At 37.1% G+C, this 22,892-nt stretch overlaps 1 protein-coding gene across 6 annotated transcripts in view; it reads left to right on the forward strand.

Moving 5' to 3' along the window:
- DGKH (diacylglycerol kinase eta) overlaps positions 1–22,235 on the forward strand; it is a 183,226-nt gene extending 160,991 nt beyond the window's left edge. For 3 of the 6 annotated variants that reach the window (XM_035553390.2, XM_035553391.2, XM_035553395.2), the window contains 4 exons: positions 2,607–2,726; positions 3,047–3,155; positions 4,600–4,730; positions 11,675–22,235. In XM_035553390.2, coding sequence (XP_035409283.1) covers positions 2,607–2,726; positions 3,047–3,155; positions 4,600–4,730; positions 11,675–11,764 — 450 coding nt within the window. In that variant the 3' untranslated portion in view covers positions 11,765–22,235. The remainder of the gene's footprint in view (positions 1–2,606; positions 2,727–3,046; positions 3,156–4,599; positions 4,731–11,674) is intronic. The other 3 variants (XM_035553392.2, XM_035553394.2, XM_035553398.2) reach the window with 1 other exon arrangement.
- The last annotated feature ends 657 nt before the right edge of the window (positions 22,236–22,892 follow it).

Below are 22,892 nucleotides of genomic sequence, written 5' to 3' on the forward strand. Positions count from 1 at the left end.
AAAAAAAAGAAATGTAGTTATGTTTTGTCCAGATATCTACCAAATCATTAAAATGGCTTGGGTTGGAAGGGACCTTAAAGATCATCTAGTTCAAACCCCTCTACTACTGTGGGATACTGCTATCTGTGGGGATACCACCCACTACATTAGGTTGCCCAGAGTGTTTTCGAACTTGGCCTTAAACAATTCCAGGTGTGGAGCATCCACAACTTCTCTGGACAACCTGTTCCAGTGCCTCACCACCCTCTGAGTGAAGACTTTCCTCCTAACATCTAATCTAAATCTCCCATTATGTTGTTTAAAACCATTCCCCCTTGTCCTGTCATTGTCTGCTTAACATTGTCTGCCTGTCACCCATGTGATAAAGATACTGAACAGCACCAGTCCTAAGGTAGCCCCCTGAGGGACACCACTCATCACTGGCCTCCACCTGGGCATTGAGCTGTTGACTGCAACTCTGACTACAGCCATTCAGCCTATTCCTTGTCCACCCTTCAAATCCATATCTCACCAATTTAGAGAAAAGGATGTCATTGGGACCGGGTCAAAGATTTTAAAGACCTCCAGGTAGATGAATGCACCGTTTCGCTTTTTACTTTTTTAAAAGCATTTCCAATTTGGAACAGAGCACTATTTTAGAATATACTAAGGGATAAGTACAACATTCATTTCAGTTGAATGAAAGGATCTGAACTCACTGAAATCAAATATCATCATATGAAAAATTTCATTTGGGAAGAAACTGAAAAATCCTTTATTTTAAACATCTAATTTGTAGTGCTAATTTTCAACCTGGATATAAGAAGCTTTTTCTAGATGTTCTAGCAGGAGAATTTACCCTAAATTTGATGACTCCTTTACCAGAATTGCACCGTAGGTTGTTTTTATTTTTTTTTCCTTTTTTTTTTCTGAGTAATATTTCTAATGCATAAACTTTCTCACCATCGAGTGAGAGTTTCTTGGCCCTAAGCAAAACATTTCCCTGTGAGAATCAAGCAATTAGATAAGTGCTTATTGAGAGAGAACTTCAGTCATTTATATAAAAATACAAGACTTCATAAATAATTTTTAAAAATGAAAACACAAGAAAATTTGTAACTTCCTCAAAGACAAGTGGGTCATCCTCAAAATCATCTAAACATTCAAACTCAAAAAAATGTAAGGCAAAAGAAAGGTCAGTCTGCTTATAGGGATTGAATTCTCTCCCCAGGTTCTATGGACTTCAGAAGAGAAAAAGAACACTATAGCAAGGAGGAACTAATACTTCCAATGTAACTATACTAAACAGTGATATCTTACTAATGATGGTTTCTGCTCTGAAAAGTGGTAATATAAGCAAACTATTGAAGGAAAAGAAAAAAGTTTCTGTTAGGTAGGATAAATTAGTGGGGACTTGTAATTTATCTCCAAAAACCTAAAAAGTCAAAATCTTTTTCCGGCACTGGAGATCAAAGATGCTCTTACAAATCCATTTTAAAAATATATTAATTTGTACATAACTTCATTAGATCTTTTCAAAAAGATATTCTGAACTGCTTTGGGCCTACTTTTACTTCAAAGAGAAAAATGGATGTTCAGATTGCTTACTTAGTGATTCCAGACAACTCGTTCCAGTATTCAACACTTTATCTCAAAATGGTGCTTCAGCAACCCCAGATAAGCCCAAAACAGCTTTGCCTTGGATGAGCTGTTTGCCTTATCCTTTCCACACAAATTTCACTCACACAACAGCTGCAGAACGTGGTTTTCTGACCAAGGTTCGGAGGAAAACTGATACATCCATAGGATTCTCAAAGTGTTGATAGAGCCAAATTCCTATAGGTCAGTAAGTCCCAAGCTTTTTATACTTTCATTTCCTCTTTGGCTTTCACTTTGGCTTTTTGTCTCCCCTCAGAGGCTGCAGTCCTGTTCCCCTTCCATGCCTGGTGCCTGTTCCTTCACACCTTCAGCCAGTAGCAGTGGCTGAAGTGGCTCCACGTCTCACCTATTAAGAAGGGGTAGTTCAGATCTCGTATCACCACTGGAATGCCTTTGGGAATGGGATGTCTTTGGGAATGGAATGCCTTGGAAATCCATTCCAAGAGATCCTTGAGTGTCTTAGAGATCCATGATGCAAGCATGTCTTAGAGATCCATGGCACAAGATCCATTTCCTCTTACCTGACCACGTATGAGTGTTCTATCATATAAAGAAATCTGCAAATAATAACTTGGGCTTACTACCATCTACTTTTTTTTTTTTTTTTTTTAACATCACATTTCATACAAAGACTTTCCAGGCTATTGTCCTTCTGGTCAGTTTTTTACTCACTTGTGCTGGAAATTACCATTTCCAATGTTGTGGTCTAGTGTTGGTGTTATCAGATAACTTCTGTTCTATGAAGGCTCATGAGTGTGGTGAATGGGTCTATACTAAATGTCATGTCAGGGTGGTCTGAAATGCCTCTGAAGGAAAATTTAAGTTGGTAAGAATATTTATTTTCACCGTTCATTTACATTTGCTGAAATGTAGTCATCTGTTTGTGTGTGGTAACAACATATCCGGATATAAAAAGTTATATGGTAACAAATCTAAAAGTACTATTTTTCTGGCCTATTTATAAACAGCAGTTAGAAGCTCCCCATGAAGAGCTGCTGTCTGATGCTTTGCACAGCGTGGAGACAGAGTTGAGAAAACTTGCTGAGATACCTTGGCTTTATTATGTTTTTCAACCAAATGATGATGAGGTGAGTTTGATTAATACTTTCTAATTAAACTTTATTTTTAAGAGGGAAGAGTAAGTTAGACTCATAATGTGGAGAGGCAATTCCAGTAATGATGCTAGATCATTTCTGTCTGCTGTGAGCAAGCCTCAAAGCTTAGGGCATTTTTTTGCGTTCTGTTCCCTCTTATGATTTTAAAAGGCTTCAGATGGTTATTTAGCAAATTAAACTTGTATGGAGTTAAATCCTTACATAATTCTTTACAGAAGTAAAACCATTTGAAGTATGTAATTTAACTGTTGTTTTCTGTTAATTAAAGGTAACTATGTCTTTCTTTCATGCAGGATCCTCCTTTGGATTATGCTAAAAGAAACAACAGAAGTACAGTGTTTCGCATAGTGCCAAAGTTTAAAAAAGAAAAAATTCAGAAGCATAAGACCAGCCCTCAGCCTGGTATGTGTTTTGAAATTACAAGAAAAATAATAACATTTGGGGAAAATGTGATTTTGTGTTTGTCTGTGGGCTGGTTGGTTTTTTTTGTTTGTTTGTTTCGTATTTTCAGTAAGAGTTGCAATTATATGCTCTACTTAAGAGTAAAGTCCTGACCCTGATAAATTGAGAGGCAACTGAACTAGTTGGCATCTTCATTAGGATGAACATTCCTTTAATGCGTCTAGAAAGCATTCAGTAGGACCCCATGACTTCCAGGTGAACCAAAGAACTACTGCAAAAATATATAGATAGCTACTGTTTTATCATGAAACAGGACCTGTGTCTTTGCTGGTGGTTGCAGTTGATTAACTCATAGCAATACAAGCCATATGTAGACCCACAATTTCCCTGTGAAGCTCCAGTTCAGGTTTTTCAAGTTAGTTTCAGAAGCTGTGCAATACCTTTATCACACTCGTTTAATTAACCAGTTAGTCTTAAATTTCAGGTGGTTTTCAAGTTCAGTGATTTAGGCAAGTCAAACAAAAAGCCACGATAGTCAATATTGATATTTTAATTAGTAGAATTTGAACAAACTCCACTCTCCTCTCTTCCCACCATTATCCATGAACTTACTTCCTTAATATTATGTCCAGGAGTTAATCAGTGATCAGATGGCCCTAAAACTGTTTCTACATCTTTGTGTTTTTAATGGACAATCTGCAAAATCTTGCCATTGTTGATTAGACTTTAGTTTCAGATTAGACTTCAGATTGACTTCACTTTAAAACTAAAGCAGCATTGAACGAAGTTGCAAAATTATAGCAATAAGTAGCATAGCTTTTTATTTTTTTTTTTCAATAAATGTGCTCTTATTAGGACTAATGTGGGCAACTAACCTTAGAGAACAATGTTTTACAGAGAGCTTATTAATGACCCATGTAACACAATAGTTTAAAGAATACTTGTAGCATTAATTAATACTAGAAACTGTTGATTAAAACTGGACTTGCTTGCTGCCATTGCTATATCTGAGGTATGGTTTATATATTAATTTTACATGTTGATTAGTTTTTGAAGGCTTCTCCTCTTCCTGGATGACTACTAATAAATTAATGGTATAAAGTAGAACATTAGACTTTGCGTCACTGATCCTAAGATGGTTTAATGTGAATTTGTTGGGACATGAGGTTTTAAAGGCTTTACTGAAGAAACTGTAGTAAAGCTGAAAGCATGGCTGCAAAGCAAAGAACCCCAACTTTGTTTAGATACTTTCTCATGTTAACTGCTAACCTGTAACCTGCATGTATAAAGGAAATTGTCGTTTTTTCTGGAGATGACACCTCTAACCTTTCCCTTTGCTAGCACGGCAATTCTACTCTGTTTTCCACTCTCTTTGGCCTAACCTTTGCTTGTAATGCATTTGAGCATGTAGAAATTAAGGGGGTTTTGCTCTTAACTTTGGTAGTTCAAAAATGGGGCACAGATGAAGTTGCTGCTTGGCTGGATCTGCTCAGTTTGGGAGAGTACAAAGAAATCTTCATCAGCCATGACATCCGAGGCTCTGAGCTTTTACATCTGGAAAGGCGAGATCTTAAGGTATTTCCTTTGTGCTACTTTTCTGCTATTGACCATTTTCTTTGACAAAACAACAACCAACTTTTCTTCTTTCCCTGCACTTGTTATGTGCTTGTAGCTTGGCTTACACTGTGCAGATATGCAATAAACTAATATGCGCTGTCCTTTGGCCTGAATTTCTTAAGTGCTGAATTGTACTCGCTTCCAAAAATATCTGTGTTATCAGAAATTTCCTTTTTTGCACCTTATGTAGAATGATAGCATTATAGTTTATGTCAGAAGGCATAGGAAAAGCATGTTTGATATCTTACTGACATCAGTGTAATATAATGTTATCTTCAAGAGATAACTGTTTCCATTAAACAGGATCGGTATGGATCAGTTTATTAAGCTGGTGATAATAATTTTGAATATATCTCCTGCAAGGTCAGCAGCTGCAAGCAGCTCACCTGCTTCCAGTGATTTGTTGTATGTATACTGGATAAAGTTGATATGAGAGAGATGAGCAGCTTAATAAACTGTGGTGTTGAACTTAAATGGTATTGGTGTTTTTATGTCAAAGTAGACTTTCACAGTAGGTTTTCTCATCCCCAGCCAATCTCTGCCTGATTTTAACTATATAGACTTAAAAAAGAACATTTTATTTTGTCTTTCTGACTGTCTCAAATATCCTAAAACTTTCTTCCTCTGAGGTCAGATTGTAAGTTTTGCAGGGAGAAATGTTACGTAGCAGTATGAGATTGTTATTTGAGCTCGCTGGTTTTTTTCAAGAATGACTTAAGAGCATCCATTATATGTAATAGAGGCTACATCTTTGGGGATTCATTACATTAGTTTTTTCCAGGAACTCTGTAGTAATGAGTTCTTGATAATGTGTTTTGCAACTGCTTTTAGCACGTAAGAGAGGAAATAGGATATTGTATAAATCACAAACATTTATGTTTAGAGTGCAGGTCATTGCTCTAGCCACAGTGCAGTAGTCTCCTGATATGGGCAATACTTTCATATACATGTTCGATTTTTCATAAAGTTTCTTACATAGTTTGAAATCCTTAAACTATAATGTAGTGCTTACATTGTGTGACTGTTACAGTAGCTGCTCAAGATAGATGCATCTGATAGGATGTCTTTAGCTGTTGTGTGTTATTTGTTATTAGATCGCCTAAGCTTCTTTCCATGGAAGTTAAATTCCTTTCTTTCAGGATAGTGCAGTCCCTCCATGTAAGCAACTTCCCAGGCAACCCACCACAACATTCCAATGATGGATTTTGCAAGTTCTTGTTCTGAATCGTCACTGAACAAATTTAAAGCTTGACTGGGAGATTCTGCAACATATAACAAAAAGTTTTGCTAAAATGTTAAGAATCTTAATAAAAATAAGATGCCAAATTTGTTGGAATAAATAGAACAGTTCAGCTGAGAGGGACCTACAAAGATCATCAAGTTCAACTGCCAAAGATGGTCAGTAAGACCAGTGCTAAACTAGGCATGGTTTGAGGCCCCTAATAGGTACCAATTTGACTGCATACTCAGAAGACTGGCACTTCAACCAAGTAAATAACTGCAGCAGTGTAATCATCAACCTGTTCTCTCTGTTGCTAGGACAGATGTGGATTCAGCCTAAAGAAAACCCCATCACAAAGGCTAACACCCTGAAATATCTGTCTTAGAGCCTACACAGAGAAAGACTTCGACTGTGTTGAATCATTTATGCAGGTTTTAATTGCTCTGCATATCTGGGCTAGCAGAAGTCTTGCACTAAAATTGTCCCTTCTGGTTGTTATCAGAGCTGAAAACTTCCAAAGTAGTGCTTTTTGTAAGGTAGGCCAGGCTTTTGGCTAAGTGTGGTTTGCACTCCATGTAGCAACACTAAATTTAAATAGCAGAGTTGACCACTCATCTTGTTCATTACATCTGGGGCCTGATCTCTGCAGGTAGATAATTAAGGATGGCTCAGGGACCCTGCAGTTTTCTGCCCAGTGACCTGAGCTGGTGTCAAGATGTATAGTGTGATACATAGAAAATGAGGAACACATCACAAGCTGCCCTGCTAATTTGTCCTGTGTTTGGCTATTGAGATGTGCAGATGAGTCTTCAGTGCTTTTGTGAGCGATAATCTGTCTAGAGCTTCTCCTCCAGTGCAAGGCTTGTGCTTCTGCCAGACTAAATGGCATAGTCATTGATTCACAGTCTCTTAATCCATGTGCTATAGTTACCTCTATGACATCTCAGGTGTACAACAGGAAAAACAGTTGCCCATTTTCAATTCAGTGATTCTGTGATTTTAATTGAATCCTCTGGGCCCACTTTTCTATGGTCAAAAGTAGAGATAAAAAGCAGTAAGGAGAAGGATTTGATGAAACTCTCTTCCTTTGCATGCATCACTGAACTAGATGAAGAACTAGATCACAGGGTCGGAGAATCACAGAATGGTTTGAGTTGGAAGAAACCTTAAAGATCACCCAGTTCCAACCCCCTGCCATGGGCAGGGACACCTCCCACCAGACCAGGTTGCCCAAAGCCCCATCCAGCCTGGCCTTGAACACCTCCAGGGATGGGGCATCCACAGCTTCTCTGGGCAACCTGTGCCAGGGTCTCACCACTCTCTGAGCAAAGAATTTCCTCCTAACGCCTAATCTAAATCTCCCATTATTTAGTTTAACACCATTCCCCCTTGTCCTGTCATTGTCTGCACAAGCAAAAAGTTGCTCTCCATCTTTTTTCAAGCCCCCTTGAAGTACTTAAAGGCCGCCATGAGGTCTCCCCGGAGCCTTCTCTTCTCCAGGTTGCACATCCCCAGCTCTCTCAGCCTTTCTTCCTAGGATAGGTGCTCCAGCCCCCTGACCACCCTCATGGCCCTCCTCTGGCCCTGCTCTCACAGCCCCACACCCTCCTTGTGCTGGGCCCAGCCCTGGATGCAGCACTCCAGGTGGGGCCTCACGAGGGCAGAGCAGAGGGGCACGATCCCCTCCCTCCCCTGCTGCCCACCCCTCTGGCGGTGCAGCCCAGGACGCAGTTGGCCTGCTGGGCTGCAGGCACACACTGCTGGCTCCTGTCCAGCTTTTTGTCCACCAGAACCCCAAGTCCTTCTCCTCAGGGCTGCTCTCAGTGAGCTCTTCTCCCAGTCTGTGCTCATGGCTGGGATTGCCCCAACCCAGGTGCAGCACCTTGCACTTGGCCTTGTTGAACCTCACTGGGTTCACGTGGGCCCACTTCTCCAGCCCGCCCAGGTCCCTCTGGATGGCATCCCTTCTTTCTTTTGTATCAACTGCACCACTCAGCTTGGTGTCATCTGGAAACTTGCTGAGGGTGCACTCAATCCCATTGTCTGTGTCACTGATAAACATATTAAACAGCACCGGTCCCAAGACTGTTGTTACATTGCTGCATAGCTTGTGGATCCTATTCTGAGTTAGCTCTTTTTTAATGGTAGATGGCAAATGGAGGACATCTCCAGGAGGAACCAGATACCTATCTCCATCCAACCTGTCCAGTAATACCCTTTCTCCGGCATCCTATGCTTGATTTTAGTTAAGGGAATCTTAGACTTTTACATCCATGTGATTTTCTTTCCCTTGATGGAAGTTTGGCTAGTCAATTGTGAGCGGTGCTGTAGAAACTACAGAAAGAAGGCTTGCTGTGATTTTCTTTAACCTTCTTTAACAAGGCAACTAACTGAAAACTAGACTCTGATTTTTCTGAAATAAATGCTGTTGTACTTAGCACTGACAAGCTTGCCCCTATACATGTAACTTGGCAATAACTGGAACTGCAACACATTTGGTAGGACTAGGGTGATGTCTCCTTAGAACTCCAGAGCAACCTTGGTTTCCTTGAAGGTTTTCCATGTCTCTTGCCAGCTTAAGGAGGAGTGAGTGTTAAGCTGAAATCTGTGCTGAGGACTGACATTTCATCTCTGTCTTTAGTAGTAGTGCATTTTGGAAAAGGTCTTGCATGGAAATTGGTTTGTAAGATTTGCTAGACTTCAGGCATGCGTGATTTCTTTTGACACTGGGAATGCAAGTGGCGTAGATTTCTAATCTGGAAGATGTTAGTATTAAGGAATGTTTATATAAATTACGTGGTAGTTTTACACTCGTGGTACATTTTAGCAAAATCCGTGGGGCGAACCTCAAATAAACGTATTGTTGGCTAAGCAGATGGGGCTAATCACAGTTGTGTAATGCAGATGAAGAACTCCTGAAAGTTGTTGCAAGAATTTTCATCATCTTCTTCTTGCCCTATTTTTTTTTTGAGTCTTATCTGCTGAAGGCATAAAAATGCCAAAGTTTGTAGGGAGAGCATAAGGAGAGGTGATCCTGTAGTTTTAAGGCCATAGTTGGGAAAAGGAAAAAAAAAGAAAAAGAAAAAAAAAAAAGGCTGTTTTCTTCCTCAAACTCCGGCTATAGTCTTGTCTTCAAAACTGAGATCTTTGGAGATAATCTTGGGAATGATGCATGGTAGGCTGCTGTAGCAGCCTACTGCTACATCTTGCCTTTTAGTCTGAGATGAGAGAACTTCTGCAGACTTTCCAGTAGTAAACTGGGAATACTAGATAGTATCTATTGTCAGAAATGTATAACTCTTAATTTCCTTCAAACCAGGCTGCTACATAAGCATGATTATTTATGTATTTATAGTGTGGTAGGATTTAACAAAAGGGTCCCCAGGATTTCAGTAAGTCTCTGAATATCACTCAGGATGGAATTAAAACTAAAATTTTAGTGTTGATGATAATTTATAAAGGTTGGTGGAAAAAGTGGCAAAGTTTTTTGGGACTTTCCTAATATGATTCTTTCTTCTTATCTTTGAAGTCTGACAGTACCTCACTATGTTGCTTTTCCAGCAGTTCTACTCATGAAAAATGTTTCTGAAAAAAAAAGGAAGTTCTTAAAGTTTAACACATGATTTCTCATGGTTTGGAAAGTATCATACAGGGTTTTTTTTAGGTAGAATTTCTGCCACAGAGCATCTGGTATATTTCAGTAGTTTCAATAGTCATGCATAATTTTGTTTAATTGGAAAATTAAGTTTGACATAAATAAGAAAAGATTTTCCAAGTACAAACCTATAATGAAAAAGGTTAATAACATTGTTGGATGAGTTTAACCAGTCTGCCCACATCAAGTCTCTTAACTTAAAAATTAGTATTACTTTTTTTTTTTTTTTTTTTTTTTTAGTCTTAGATGACCACTCATTAACGGAAACAAGATATAAATGCAAAAAACAAGATATAAAGATATAACAAGATATAAATATAAACATATATATAATATAATATAAATATAAATACGATGTGAAAAGAATCATTTTTTTTTCTGATAGGTTTATGAATAGCACTTGGTTTGGGGACTTTCTTGAGCACATTGTGAACTGAAAAGTTCACTGAAAAGTTGACATTTTTGTACCAAAGTTCAGTAAAAGATGGTGATGTATTGTAGTATTATTGGTTTTCTACTGAAAACTAGCCATTTTTTTCATTTCTGACATAACCAGAATTCAATCTTGACTCTGAAAATTAATCCACCTCTTCAATCCGTGCATTTACTCTAAAATAATTCATGCCCATCTTACCAACTCCTTCTTGTTTTGGAGAAATGACAAATGAATTTCATACTAACACTTTCAAATAATATGCAGTGCAGATTTTCTGAGGTTTCTGTGGCTGTAGAAAGGTAGATGTAGCCTTTGTGAAAAGTGTGCACAGAATGTTATATATGGTTTCATTTTTCAATCTGTATAAAAATAATTATTTCAAGCTGCTTAATTCCACTCTTTTCTATGTCTTCATAATGGAACATTTTCCTACTAAAATGAAAGGATTCTTATTTCAGAGGAATAGATAGCAAATTTTGCTAAGACTTTTACTTAATCACAATGTATTTATATAATGTTTATTCTACAAAGGACTGCTATTTGAGTATGCCACTTGCACGGCATGACCAACACAAGGATTTTAGAGTTTTTCAAAGCTGGATTTTACAGATAACAGAAGAAGATTTCCACCAAACAGAGATGAAAATTCATTAGTGCAGTTGGGGATCATTAGCACAGCTGGGCATCCCATTCTGCTCCTCTGACCATTGGACCAGTAAAAATTGAAAAAGGATGTTGTTAAAGCTGTTAGTAATGCTGGAAGAGTTTTACTGCAAAAATTTCTTGTCTGTTGTCACTCACACAGAGCTGGGTCCAAAAAAAACAGTATTAGAAATATTTCAACTGATATGATTGCTTCAGTGGTGGCTACAAAGAGATTTGCATTTCTTCTTTTTATATTTTCCTTTGGGATGTGACTGTCATCTCTCTGAGAATATTTCTCCCAGCTCTCTAGTCATCATGGATATCCACATTAGGAGACTGAACCTTTTTAGAATGAAAAACAAATGCTTACGTTTTCTATTGCTCTCTAAAGGGAAGTTGTCCTACATGCCTGTAGATGTTATTTCCACTTTCCCTTGAGAAACTGGGAATGTGTGTGCTTGTTGATTAAGACAGGCATCATAGGGCCACAGATCAAGTGACATTGCTGGACAGAAGCTCCAATCTATCACATCCTACTGAGCATTTGATTGCTGTATTAGAGAGGAGGGGGAGATTGTTCTTTTTCTCCAGAAACTGTGAAAGGATTTGTACTTAGAAGTCAAGCAAAATATGTTTTTGAAAGATATTGCAGTGCTTTCGGTTATGATTGTTGCAGGTAAGTATTTTTCCATCTGCCAGACAGAGAGGGATTCATTGTATGCTCTAAGCATTTGATGTTGTTGGATTGTTTTTGTTAAGCAACACTTGCTAGTGCCATAGAATCTTTTCCAGTTAATGCTGATTGCAGTTAGCACATTTCTAGACATCTGTTGCATGGCTAGATCATAATTGTTGCCTTTTTTTCATTTTTGTAAATAAACTTTCTTCTTTTTCTTTTTTTTCTCTCTCTCTTTTTTTTTTTTCTTTTTTCTTAATTTCTGTAGGACCTGGGGATAACGAAAGTGGGTCATATGAAGCGAATTCTCCAGGGAATTAAAGAGCTCGGCAAGAACACCCCTTTGTCTGACGTGTAATTATGCTGGTACTTTCCTGAGAGAGAGAGGGAAAGTTGCTGGAGAAGCAGAGCTGTTGCAGGCACTTAGCTGTCTTTGTATACTGTATGGAAGAATAAGCACTGGTGTATTTGTACAGGCTAGTGTCTCTGAATGATTGTACGGTGAACAGCTTGTTGCAAGAGCAAAAAAGGATTTGTGCCAAAAAAAAAAAAGAAAAAAAAAGAAAAAAAAGGAAAAGGTTATACGTTCCATGAAGGCATTTTCTTGGTGTTCAAACTTGGCCAGTTCAGATAAGCACATTTTGGTAAATCAGTTGGTTGATGGTGAACTGCACTGACTGGAAAACATAATCGAGAAATGATCGCTTTGCTTACATGCAGCTCAGTATGCCTCTCTTTACGACGCAGCAAGATGCCACCATACAGCATGAGGTTGTCTGGTAGTCCTTTCCAGGCATGGCTTCCATAAAAGCTCCCGTGCAGGAGACTGAGAGGTGGCCACTTTCGAGGTTCAACACGCAAGTCTAGCAACACCTCAGGTACCTCGCACTCACGGGCCACGCAGGACGGGGAAAGATACCTTGTTATACCATGAATGCAAACTGTAATGCATGGTGTGCCTGCCTGAATTGTCTGTCATTCCGTTGCATGACACTTCTGATACTTTAAACACTTGAACAACTTTTATATCGGTTTGAATGAAATTTAATTTATTACTACTTGAGTGTCCTTTTTTTGGTTTCAGGCACTTTTCTATTCTTCAGTGTTGTGTTATTCCTAAATGTGTTCTATGGCAAAGGATGTGTGGGTGTGGAAACTTAGCATTTGTGCCATATTCAGCAAATTATATGCATTATATATGATTGAAACACTGTACAGTTAGATTTTTAAATATACCATGTACAGAAGGTGTATCAGGTAACTAACTTATGAGTATTTTTGAAAGACCGGTACCTCACAAAAATATCAATTGGCTTCCTGCATGGAAAATTATAAAGAATTTTCTCATGGTGCATTTAATGTAGTTATTCAGTTATCTTAAACATCTGTAGCTTATTTGAACTTGTAGGAACTAATGGTTTTATTTATTCTATTGTTCTAAAAGCAGGTTGAAAGATTAATGAAAATTTTTATGGGAAAATTTAAAGTATTTATCATAAGTAAGAAAAGTGTTAAAATGTAGCATCTGATTTGATTTTTGTGGGGTAAAAGCTTTTACTCATTACTAATTTACTATTAATTTAAAAATTTCTATGTATGCATTTCTTTACAAAGACATCAATTTGTTTCTTGTCAGCACTCCTACATCAGTAGATCATAAAAAAAATTTAAAAACTCTAAAGTTTTACACTATGCATGCAAAGATGAATCACATGCAAGCCAATAATCTATGAGTGTAAACAGGTTAAAAAATGAAAAACATCTTTGTTTAGTAATTGCATTAGACTAGAGTTTATAAGGTTATTTACAGTTTACTTAAACAAAACATAGCTTCATAATTGAATTTCCTGGTTAATTTCTCACAAAGTATTAATCCAGTAGAAAAATAATGTGCTTTATATTTTATATAAATATGAAATATATCTAGGGGTTAAGACACAAAAAAAATACTTAAATGTTTGAGATGAGATGATATTGCATCACATGCCAGAGAACTCGCCCAGAACCTTTGTCTCCTTGCTGTTCTGATCAACGTGGCATTCCCACCAGAGGAACACTTGACTTATGCTTTATGAAGTATCTTTGTTGATTCTTACAGGTTAAGGAGTATGCTAATATGTATTTCTGTTTTCCTAGTAGACAATAGAGTAAGGTTTCATTTGTTTGGTCAAAAGCTTTTCTCCATTTAAAGGGGACAACGTCACGTACCACATCCTGGCTTTGTCATCCTTTTCTCATGAGGATGATGGGAATCATCCCTTGGAAAATCAGATGTGTTCCCTTCATTGTTTTATCACAAGCGATGTTAAAAAGCAGTAAAACAGTCTTCGTTTATATCGAGTTGGAGTACTATGTGCTCTTGCTGCTGTAGGTTAAACCAGCACCACTCTGGGAGCTTTGTGGACATAATCGATTGTTCTGGTCAACAAACAAAAGTAAAGGGCTATGTTCCATTAGGTTTTCAGTAAAAAACAACACAAAAGCTGCTTGTCAAGTGACATTATTTTCATGCTGTTGTATTAAAAGCATATGTAAACAATGGAAAGTTATGCAAACAATGGAAAGATATATTTTTTAATGTACTTGACGTTGACCCCTTTAATGATGTTCAGATGGCATCTGTCAAGTCTTCACAAGTAGTATTTCCTTTTCTCTCTTTTTTTTTTTCTTTCTCTGTAAGCTGTGATATATTTTAATGTGCAGCAGCATTCTAATATGTCGATGTTATGGTAGACAATGTAGTTAGTATTCCTGGTGAAGTCAAGGATGTAATTCATAAAAGAACTTTCTTTGCTTTCCTGATTGTAGGATTCACCCTCTCCACAACTTTCAGTCTTGCTATATGCAATGTGGTAAGATGGGCTATAGAGCAGGATATCTTAAGGCAACATGATGATGGCTATAGAGGCCAAAATGAGTATATTAAAAAATCAGAGGTGCTTTTAGGCAGGGAACATGACCAAGTGTTGTTTTGTAATGCGATTTTCTTATGACACTCTTAGATTACCTCAGTATAGGACAACTTGTCTTTGCAAAATTCCATTTTTTTAAGTGACCACCAAAGAATTCAACTTTGATTGTCCTAAAGCAAAGGTTTTTTTTTAAATGTGCAAATAGAAAAAGTATTTTAATCATCAGTTATGCTATATTTAATAGCATGATCTGTATGCCCAGGAGAGCACATTTTATGCAGCTCTATGCCTTAGAATAGTTTTGAATATCAATTCCAAATGCATTTGATAAGGAGGCTCAAAATATTTTATGGGATTTTGCTACTGAGGTCATGGGTTATAACTGTTTTATGTGACGTGTTAACACAGTGTTAACTATCTCATGATTATTGCAGATTTCCAAGTATTGTTTTTTTCCTTAGCACTGTCAAAATCTCAGCTCCTAGACCTGAAAGACATACATAGATTGTATGTTAGCAAACAGAATTCTTTATAATTTAATCCCAATGTTTAAAGGGCTTTAAAGCATACTTCCTAATATTTCAATACAAATAAGATAAGCCAATTCCCTAGAAGTAGTTAATTTTCTAGAAAACTAGTTAATCCCAGTAGCTTTTGTGGAGCCTGCTTCAACATGCTAGATTCATGAAGACAAAAAACACTGTATAGTGTTTACTGGATTAATTTTTCTTCTCCCAATAGTCCGATATACTTAACCTCTGTGGTCAGTCAGCATACCTTAAAATCTGTGAAGGCAATGCCAAGCAATCAACATTTTTTGAAGTGGATGGTATTCATGTAGATTAATGTGCTATGCTTCAGAAAGTGGAAGAGAAGGTTTTTAAATGACAGTAGATCGCTTAGCACGTGTTTGTTTTGTCATTTTCAAGTAGATTTTTTTTCCAGCTTCTTGTGTTCAATTGTTATAGCAGCCTCTGATTTGGGTGATGCATGTATTGCCTTTGTAATACGTAACGCCTTCTTTTTATCTTTTTAGAAACTGAATGAAGTAAGGCAAGATCATGGTTTTATTTATTTTTTTACAATACTTTAAAGAAAAAAACTTGTTCAAAAATGATTTTTTTACTGTGATGGCAACTGCAAATTTTCTTTATGATACGTTTTTGTGTATTTCTCCCTAACCATTATTTTTTCTCCTAAACACCTATTTCTTTCAAAGAAAAATATTTTAAACCTCTGGAAGAACAGTAAAAGATAAAGCATGTGATCAAAAACCTTCCCAGACAATTTTAATCCAGTATTTTCTTACTTTGGGACTGGAGTAAATATCCTTGGCCCTATAAATAATAAATAGAAAACATCTTTCTATCTCCATCCCTGCCCAAGGAAATTCAGGCTGTAATGTTTGTAATTGTAATTCAAGTAAGAGGAATTTATTTATTTTATTTTATTTTATTTTTTATAATGTCCCATTTCATATATTCCTTTTTTTTTTTCTTTTTGTAGAGAAATACAAAACCTGACAGGTTTTACTTTTTAGTTGAACTCAGTGATGCTCATTCACTTAATGAAAATTTCATTATGCCCTGATAATGCACTGATCTTGTTGCAAGGCTAAAATAATCAGCATTTTTCGTTGCATCTAGACAGGAAACCTTCACATGTAATGGAAAAGTAATATTTAAACCAACTAGGAGAGGAAGTACAGCAGTGTTACTTTTAAAATAAATTTAAAACTACATATTATATATAGATAATTTCACAAAGGACATACAAGAAAAACAACAACAACAACAAAACCCACAGTGATTCCGTTTTGCTTGATGCTTGCTATTAATGATTGCATTACTAATGTTTGCTGCTTTTTCTCCATTGCTCTATCTGTGCCCCTGAGTATTAAGTTCTTGAATACAAGTTTGAGAGTTCTGGTAACTAATAATTAGCAGTGTAAAGTGTATTTGTGAAAGTTAAAGTTGCAAGCAATGTATGTTGTTGAGGATAACTGAGCTGGAGCAATATATTTAGTGTACAACCAGGAAATCATCTTGTCACTTATGTCAGTGAGAGCCCCAGAAAACTGTATTAATTTTGTTTTTATTTTTTCACCCCAACATACCTCTCAACTGCCATGTCCTGAGTGTTGCATTTATACCATGGGCTCTCCCATTTTTTGATTGTTTTCATAGATTGTATGTTTTGTGGTATGATTTTCATATCATCAAGGTTTGATGCTGCTTATGCTAACTGCAAAGATTTGATGTTTGCAGGAACTGTAAATGACTGTATTGCTGTCTTAGGTAAAAGGAGGAGTTTTTGATGACTCAAGGAAGCAGAGGAGTTTGGACAGGACTTTAAATCTGTCTGCTGCCTCTTCAGAGCTGAATGAGTGTCAGTAGGATTGATAAAGCATCATGTGGTAATTATCAATAGAAGATCTTTACTGGTTGTATAAATTCATGTATTTATATATAGAGCATAGTGTGGAACTTGATCTTTTCTACAAAAAGGAAAAAAAAATTTTCTAGTTCTTTTCTACTACTGTTGCATTAGGTTTAATAGCTCTGTTAATGGTTAGCTTATGTACTTGAAATGCTCATTTCTGCCATACAGAAGCCCAGTCTGTTTCTCAGAAATTGTATTCCATTTGGAAACCATCTGGATTGTTCCAGGAGTATTCCTGCTGCCAGTTGGAGTTAATACCACCATTCACAGTAACTTTTGTAGGCTTAAATTGATTGCCCGCAATATTATAATCAAAAAAAATCATTTGAATTTTTTTTTAAATATGTAGAACTAAACTCAAAACATGATCCTTTCATTATCTGTAAAAGTGTGTGTGTGTATATATATATATGTATGTATGTATATATATATTAGCACTGTTAACACTTTAGCAAACTAGCAAAATGCTGGCAATTACCGACCTGGGACAAACTGTAATGAATTTAGCTGCAGTGCTTAAAGAGCTACCACCTTCAGAGCAGCCAAGAGAAAATTCATATATTCACATGGTAGAACGATAAAAATCTCATTCAAATAGTTGAAGACATTGTTTCCCAGTTGACACACACTTTTTATGTAAGCATTTGGGTGGGATTTTGAGTTCATGTTCATGTAACCTTTTGCTTATATTAGCAAGGGCAGAAGAAGCTGGTGTGTAATTTGTATTTAACACAGGTCGTGTCTGTACTCATGTTCCCGCACTGCTTCCCAGCTCCTGTGACTGGATAACTTCCCAGCTGCTTGGCAAGATGAGACCCTCACACGTCTCCCCCACTTTCCATTCAGAATAGCTGGACAGGCAGGCTAGGAAAGATCTGTAGGATGCTCCAGGAGGTCTCCTAGACTAACCAAGGCTTCAGGCCTCTAAGTCTCCTATAGCCACGGTGAGCTAAAATCCTCCAGGTTGTACTCCTGCAATCCCTGCTGAAAGCGTGATTTAGTTTGCCATCGCGCTAACAATTAACACTATCTACTTGAATGCCCTTTGAAAGAGAAGTGCTTGGGTAACTTCATCAATTCTGTCAGATTTTTGAAACTACTAGAATTTACGATAGCTACTAGTAGGACAGGTATGCAAGTGATAATTCTACAGAACAAATACTTCGGAAAAATATTGTAGTATGACTGAAAGATTAGTGATAGGATTGAAAAGAAACTGAAAGTAAAATATGGTACAAAGCTTAAAGCCATTTTATTTATTTATTTTTTACCAAATAAAGACCTCCACAATGCCCGAAATCCCTACTATGAACATTTGAAGAGAATTAGCATTGTAAATCCTACTTTTAGTCAACTAGAATAATTAGATTGGAAACTTTTTAGTTATTAATAAGCTGATAATGACTTTAACAGGGAAAGGGTTATAGGTAATACTATGTTTTTCTCCCTCCCTGCATTAGTTGCAGTAAGCTTGGCGTGGGACTGCTTCTCATTGCAGCTGTGGTCAATTATTATGTGAATATAGAGTTTGAGGAAAACTCTTAGAAGCTGCTTGGTTTTGTTTCTTCTATGAGGGAGAATACATGTGCTGACAAGATATGACATGGGGGGGTCTTAGTGAGATTTTTAAGATATCAGAGCTTCTTCTCAGATGATTTGTGAATGTTTATGATGAGTACATAGATGTGGAGACACTCGCCCAGAAGGTTTCCAGTGGCACTGTCCTCTCACAAGATGCCATCTCTCTCTATTGAAGTAGGTATTTCAATATTCTTTATGTTGTACCATAACTCACATACATATCAACTATCTTAATAAACAGTGTCTTAAATACCAGTAAAATCCAAAGAATAAACATATAGTGTCTTAAATACCAGTAAAATTCAGAGTATAAGTAAGCACTTGCTTTATCTCTCTCCACTGACAGTTATTTTTTCAGAATAAATTCATTGGTATTCTTCACTTGGGAAGGGTAGAAAGTTTCCATAGGATGTCCAGAGTAGGTTATCTTTAAATCTGAGTGCTATGGAATTGCTGTGGGTGTTCTGGCATTTTCAAAAAGCTAATTTCTTCTAAGGGTCTTCCAGAGGTACTGAGAGGATCCTAGCACAACATGAGGTTTCTCTTATTAGCCAGGCTTGTCTCTTAAAGTAGTATTCCAGCCAAGTGCAGCCATTAGTTCTGCAATAACATTCACTTATTTGCTTGAGTAAATGCATAAAGTCCACATGTAAATGTTGCTGGATGCATCCCATTCAGAGATGTGACACTATAGTTTTCTACATAGCTCATATGTTTGGCTCTGAATGTATTCTGAAGCAAAAAGCTGAAATAAGCAATTTCTGCTTTTCTGCTTTTTTTTCCGCTTTCATCGATTAGAAGATGAAAATACATAATGTAGTTTGTACTGTTCTAGTCAGGTGGAAAAAAAAATAAAAATCACAGAATCAAAGGATAGTTTAGGTTGTAAAGGAGCTGTGGAGGTCATCTTGTCCAAGCTGTGTGCTCAGTAGCTTCTGCTGTTCATTTCCCCTTGGTCCTGCTTACCCCCAGGGAAATTCGTTGTCTTTGCAAATATGCAGACTAAGGCCACAGACTGTTGGCACTTACACGTGTGCTTGGCTTCAAACAGCACTTTAGTCCCCCTTTGAGATTGCTCGTGTATTTTAGTTTTAGCATTGACGTGTAAGCCTACAAGAGATTTGGATAGGTAGAAATTGTTCTTCACATGAAAGTCGTCATCAGACTGATCATTGGTAGACTTCTGAATGCCATACCTATGAATGTTGTTCTCTTGCCAGTATTTGCATGTGCATGTGTGTATATATGCAGTATCTAGTTGGTAGCGTGTGCACGCACACCTGTACATATATATGTATATATATATATACCCTGGTTTCGCCCAGTATAATGACAACAACTTGTGTGTAGAGCCAAAAAACTTAAATATATATACAATGCTTGAGATGATGCATTGTTTTTATTATAATATTTTTATATCAGATGAATTGCAGGATGTTTACAGATGCTTATTAATATTTAACTTATACAATGGAGTGGCAGGATGTTTATGATTGTTGTCAGCTAAAGAATTGTACAAGATTCTGGGTGAAATTTTGGCTTTGTTGAAATCCTTGGCAAAACTCCTATTGATCTCACTGGGGCCAAGATTAAACCGCTCTGAATCTATTGTTTACTGGCTATTTTCCTACTGTGATTTTTTTTTTTGAATGACTGAAATGTATTTATTTTTCCCAATGTGAAATCTGCAGTTGCTATTCGGATTTTTTTACAGAACCTGCAAAATACAACACAGGTGGGAATACATGGCTCATTGAATGTACAGACTTTTTCATTGTTCTGGTCCTTGAATGTGTCTAAGAAAATAGCTTCTAAAATAATTTTGTAAGATTTAATATAGAATCTTCAAAAAATAGATCATTTTTCATATCTTTCTCCACAAAGATGGCATGCAGTGTAGTAAGTGAAGGTGAAGAATTATTTATACAGTTCACCTGGCTCTGTTGATCTGGAATGAAACATAAAGAACCTTGTCCAAAAGTACCTTATCTAAACAAACAAAAAAACAACCCAACCCTATATTATATAGTGTTTTAAACTTCTAATCAAGACATGGAGGTATCTTCAGAGCCAGTCTGTAGAATTATTCTTTTAATATTTCATGAGTGAATACAATTATGCAAATATTAAGTGGTAGGGTAAGTCAGACAACTGCTTGACATTAAAGAAAGCACTTATTAAGAGACAGAAGGATCAGTTCTTCTAGCACCAGGGAGGAAAAATACTGTAATGCAGTGCTTCCTAAATCCCCTTCCAGGGTATCTTTTAATTCTGTGTGCTCCAAGTATATTCTTCCTGTAAAGAGACAGAAGGCTGTGTAACAGCCTAATAAATACAAATTATTATTATTTTTTTTTCATCTGAGGCTAAAAATTTTGTTTTCAAACAAGAGCTATTGTGCACTTTGAAATATATGTGTCTGGAACAGGTAAGTTTGCATTCATTGTAGGTAGCCATCCTGGGGATACAGTAAGACTTGCAAAATGAGGTAGTTATCAACAATGTTATCAAATGTTATCAGAAGCTGAAGAAGTAGGGAGCCAGCCTTATTCCCCTGTGAGGCTCTTTCTGAAGACATCTGTATAGAATGCCCACCCCTAGGCTTCTTTTGCTGTAACTTTGTTTAAGAAAGGATAATATTCCAATTCACACTCTTCCCCTTGCTAATAAGGAAGGAAGTATGCACACTGGTTGAACATTCCAGGATTTTGTCTCTGTTGGCTATAGAAACCTCAGAAGAATGATCAGCAGTGGCTTACGAAGGCTACACAGGGCTCTGCCTGGGCTCGCCGGTCTGGTAATGGGGATCTGATTGCAGATTTGGGATAAAAGCTCCCATTGTGCTCCCTCTGTGGTCAGTCTCCATGGTTATTAGTGGGAGCAGGTGGGTGCCCAAGTGAGCAGATAGCTTTCCTTTTGCATGTGCATTGTCTTTCTGTAATTGTAATCAGGAATGGGGTTCAGGACTCGATGTTATTTGTCTGAAAGGCCATGACGAGTACAGGATATCAGAGGAAATGAGGAGGCAGGGGCTGGAGGTCAGGGTTCTGCTTTTGGTTTCCTGATGCTAGGTTGGTAGGACCGGGGGCAAGTTGGTTACCCTTGGAATGCCTTGCTGGCTCTGCCTGGAGCAGGAAGGGTGCTTACCAGCCTGAACAGCCCCCGAGACCTATAGATGAGTGGTGGTCTATGAGTGGCTAAGTTTTACTGACACTGTTGTATGCAGTATAAATAAGTTAATTTGTCCATAACACTGAAAAAAAAAATTGCTTTTTCTGGTTTCAGTTCTGGCTGTTTAATGACCTACTACATTCTGGGTAGTCAGTTTTGAAGCTTAGCAATTGCTATTGTACTTACAATTACACACATAGTGGGCTCTGTTTGCTGCAGAAAAGAGTAAAACTTTAAACTGCCTGACAAAACTTGCCAATGAAGTATATCTAACAGAGCAGGGGTGTAACTTTTGGCTTTATTTACTTGTAATAATGGTAAGGAACAGTGAATTTTGTTTGTTTACATACTGTTTACAATGGCACAGTTTTATTTTTAATATATTAAAACAATTGAGGTATTTATTGCATATACTATTTTAAAGATGTTTTATGTGTTTTCACCTTTGGAATATATTGTTACATTTCCTTGTACAGATAATTTGGGTGGCTTTGTTAATATAGTTAGTAATTTTTATGACTACTAAGTGACCAGTTTTCCGTGCCTTTTTATTGTTGAATGCATGATTACATATTTATTATTGTATGGAAGTCACTGAGATGTGTATTTTTGTATTCTGCTGGAAGCAATGGTTGATTTTATTGTACATGATAAGAGATGCCTTGTATAATGGGCACTCATATGAGATCTTCCTTCTCAAATAAACAGAATACATTCGATGTATGTAAGTCCTTGAATTCTTTCTGTGTCTGGAAATTGATGGAGATCCTTCAACACCATTACACTGAATTTTAGATGTTATCCACTCAAAATGTGGGCTGGTAGCAATGTCATCAAATCTAAAACAAAATTCCCCATTGAAATCAATACAATATTAAGTTCTTGGCACACTGTAAGCCTTTGTAATTTAAAAGAAAGCTCTGTATGTTAAAGCTAAATAAAATGTGGATGAATGACTATCAAGCATCATTTCTATTCAGTCTGCCAAACATTGCACTAAAATTGTTTTAAATTGCAGGCTTTGAATGCAGCTTTTGAAAATCCTTTATATGGCTACGTGCGAGTCCCAATGTAACTAGTAAGTAGGTCACTGTGCATGTAGGTGTTTACATTGCAGGGATCTTCCGCTAGGTCTTGCCGGCATACAGCGTATTAACTGTAAAAATAGATTTACACTTGCATCCATAGTAACAACAGTCGTTAAAACGTAATATGCATTTCTCCAAGGTCAGTGGCAGTAAAACAAACACATTTTTTCCTGGTAGTATATGCTGAACCTCTATAACTCCAACCCAGGTAAACAGTCACTGGAGCTGATTCCACGCCAAGAGCTGAAGACAGAGGGCAATTCTGCAGGCAATGATCATCTGCTGTGTTGTG

The sequence above is a fragment of the Cygnus atratus genome, chromosome 1 (genome assembly GCF_013377495.2).
Source record: "Cygnus atratus isolate AKBS03 ecotype Queensland, Australia chromosome 1, CAtr_DNAZoo_HiC_assembly, whole genome shotgun sequence".
NCBI lineage: Eukaryota > Metazoa > Chordata > Aves > Anseriformes > Anatidae > Cygnus > Cygnus atratus.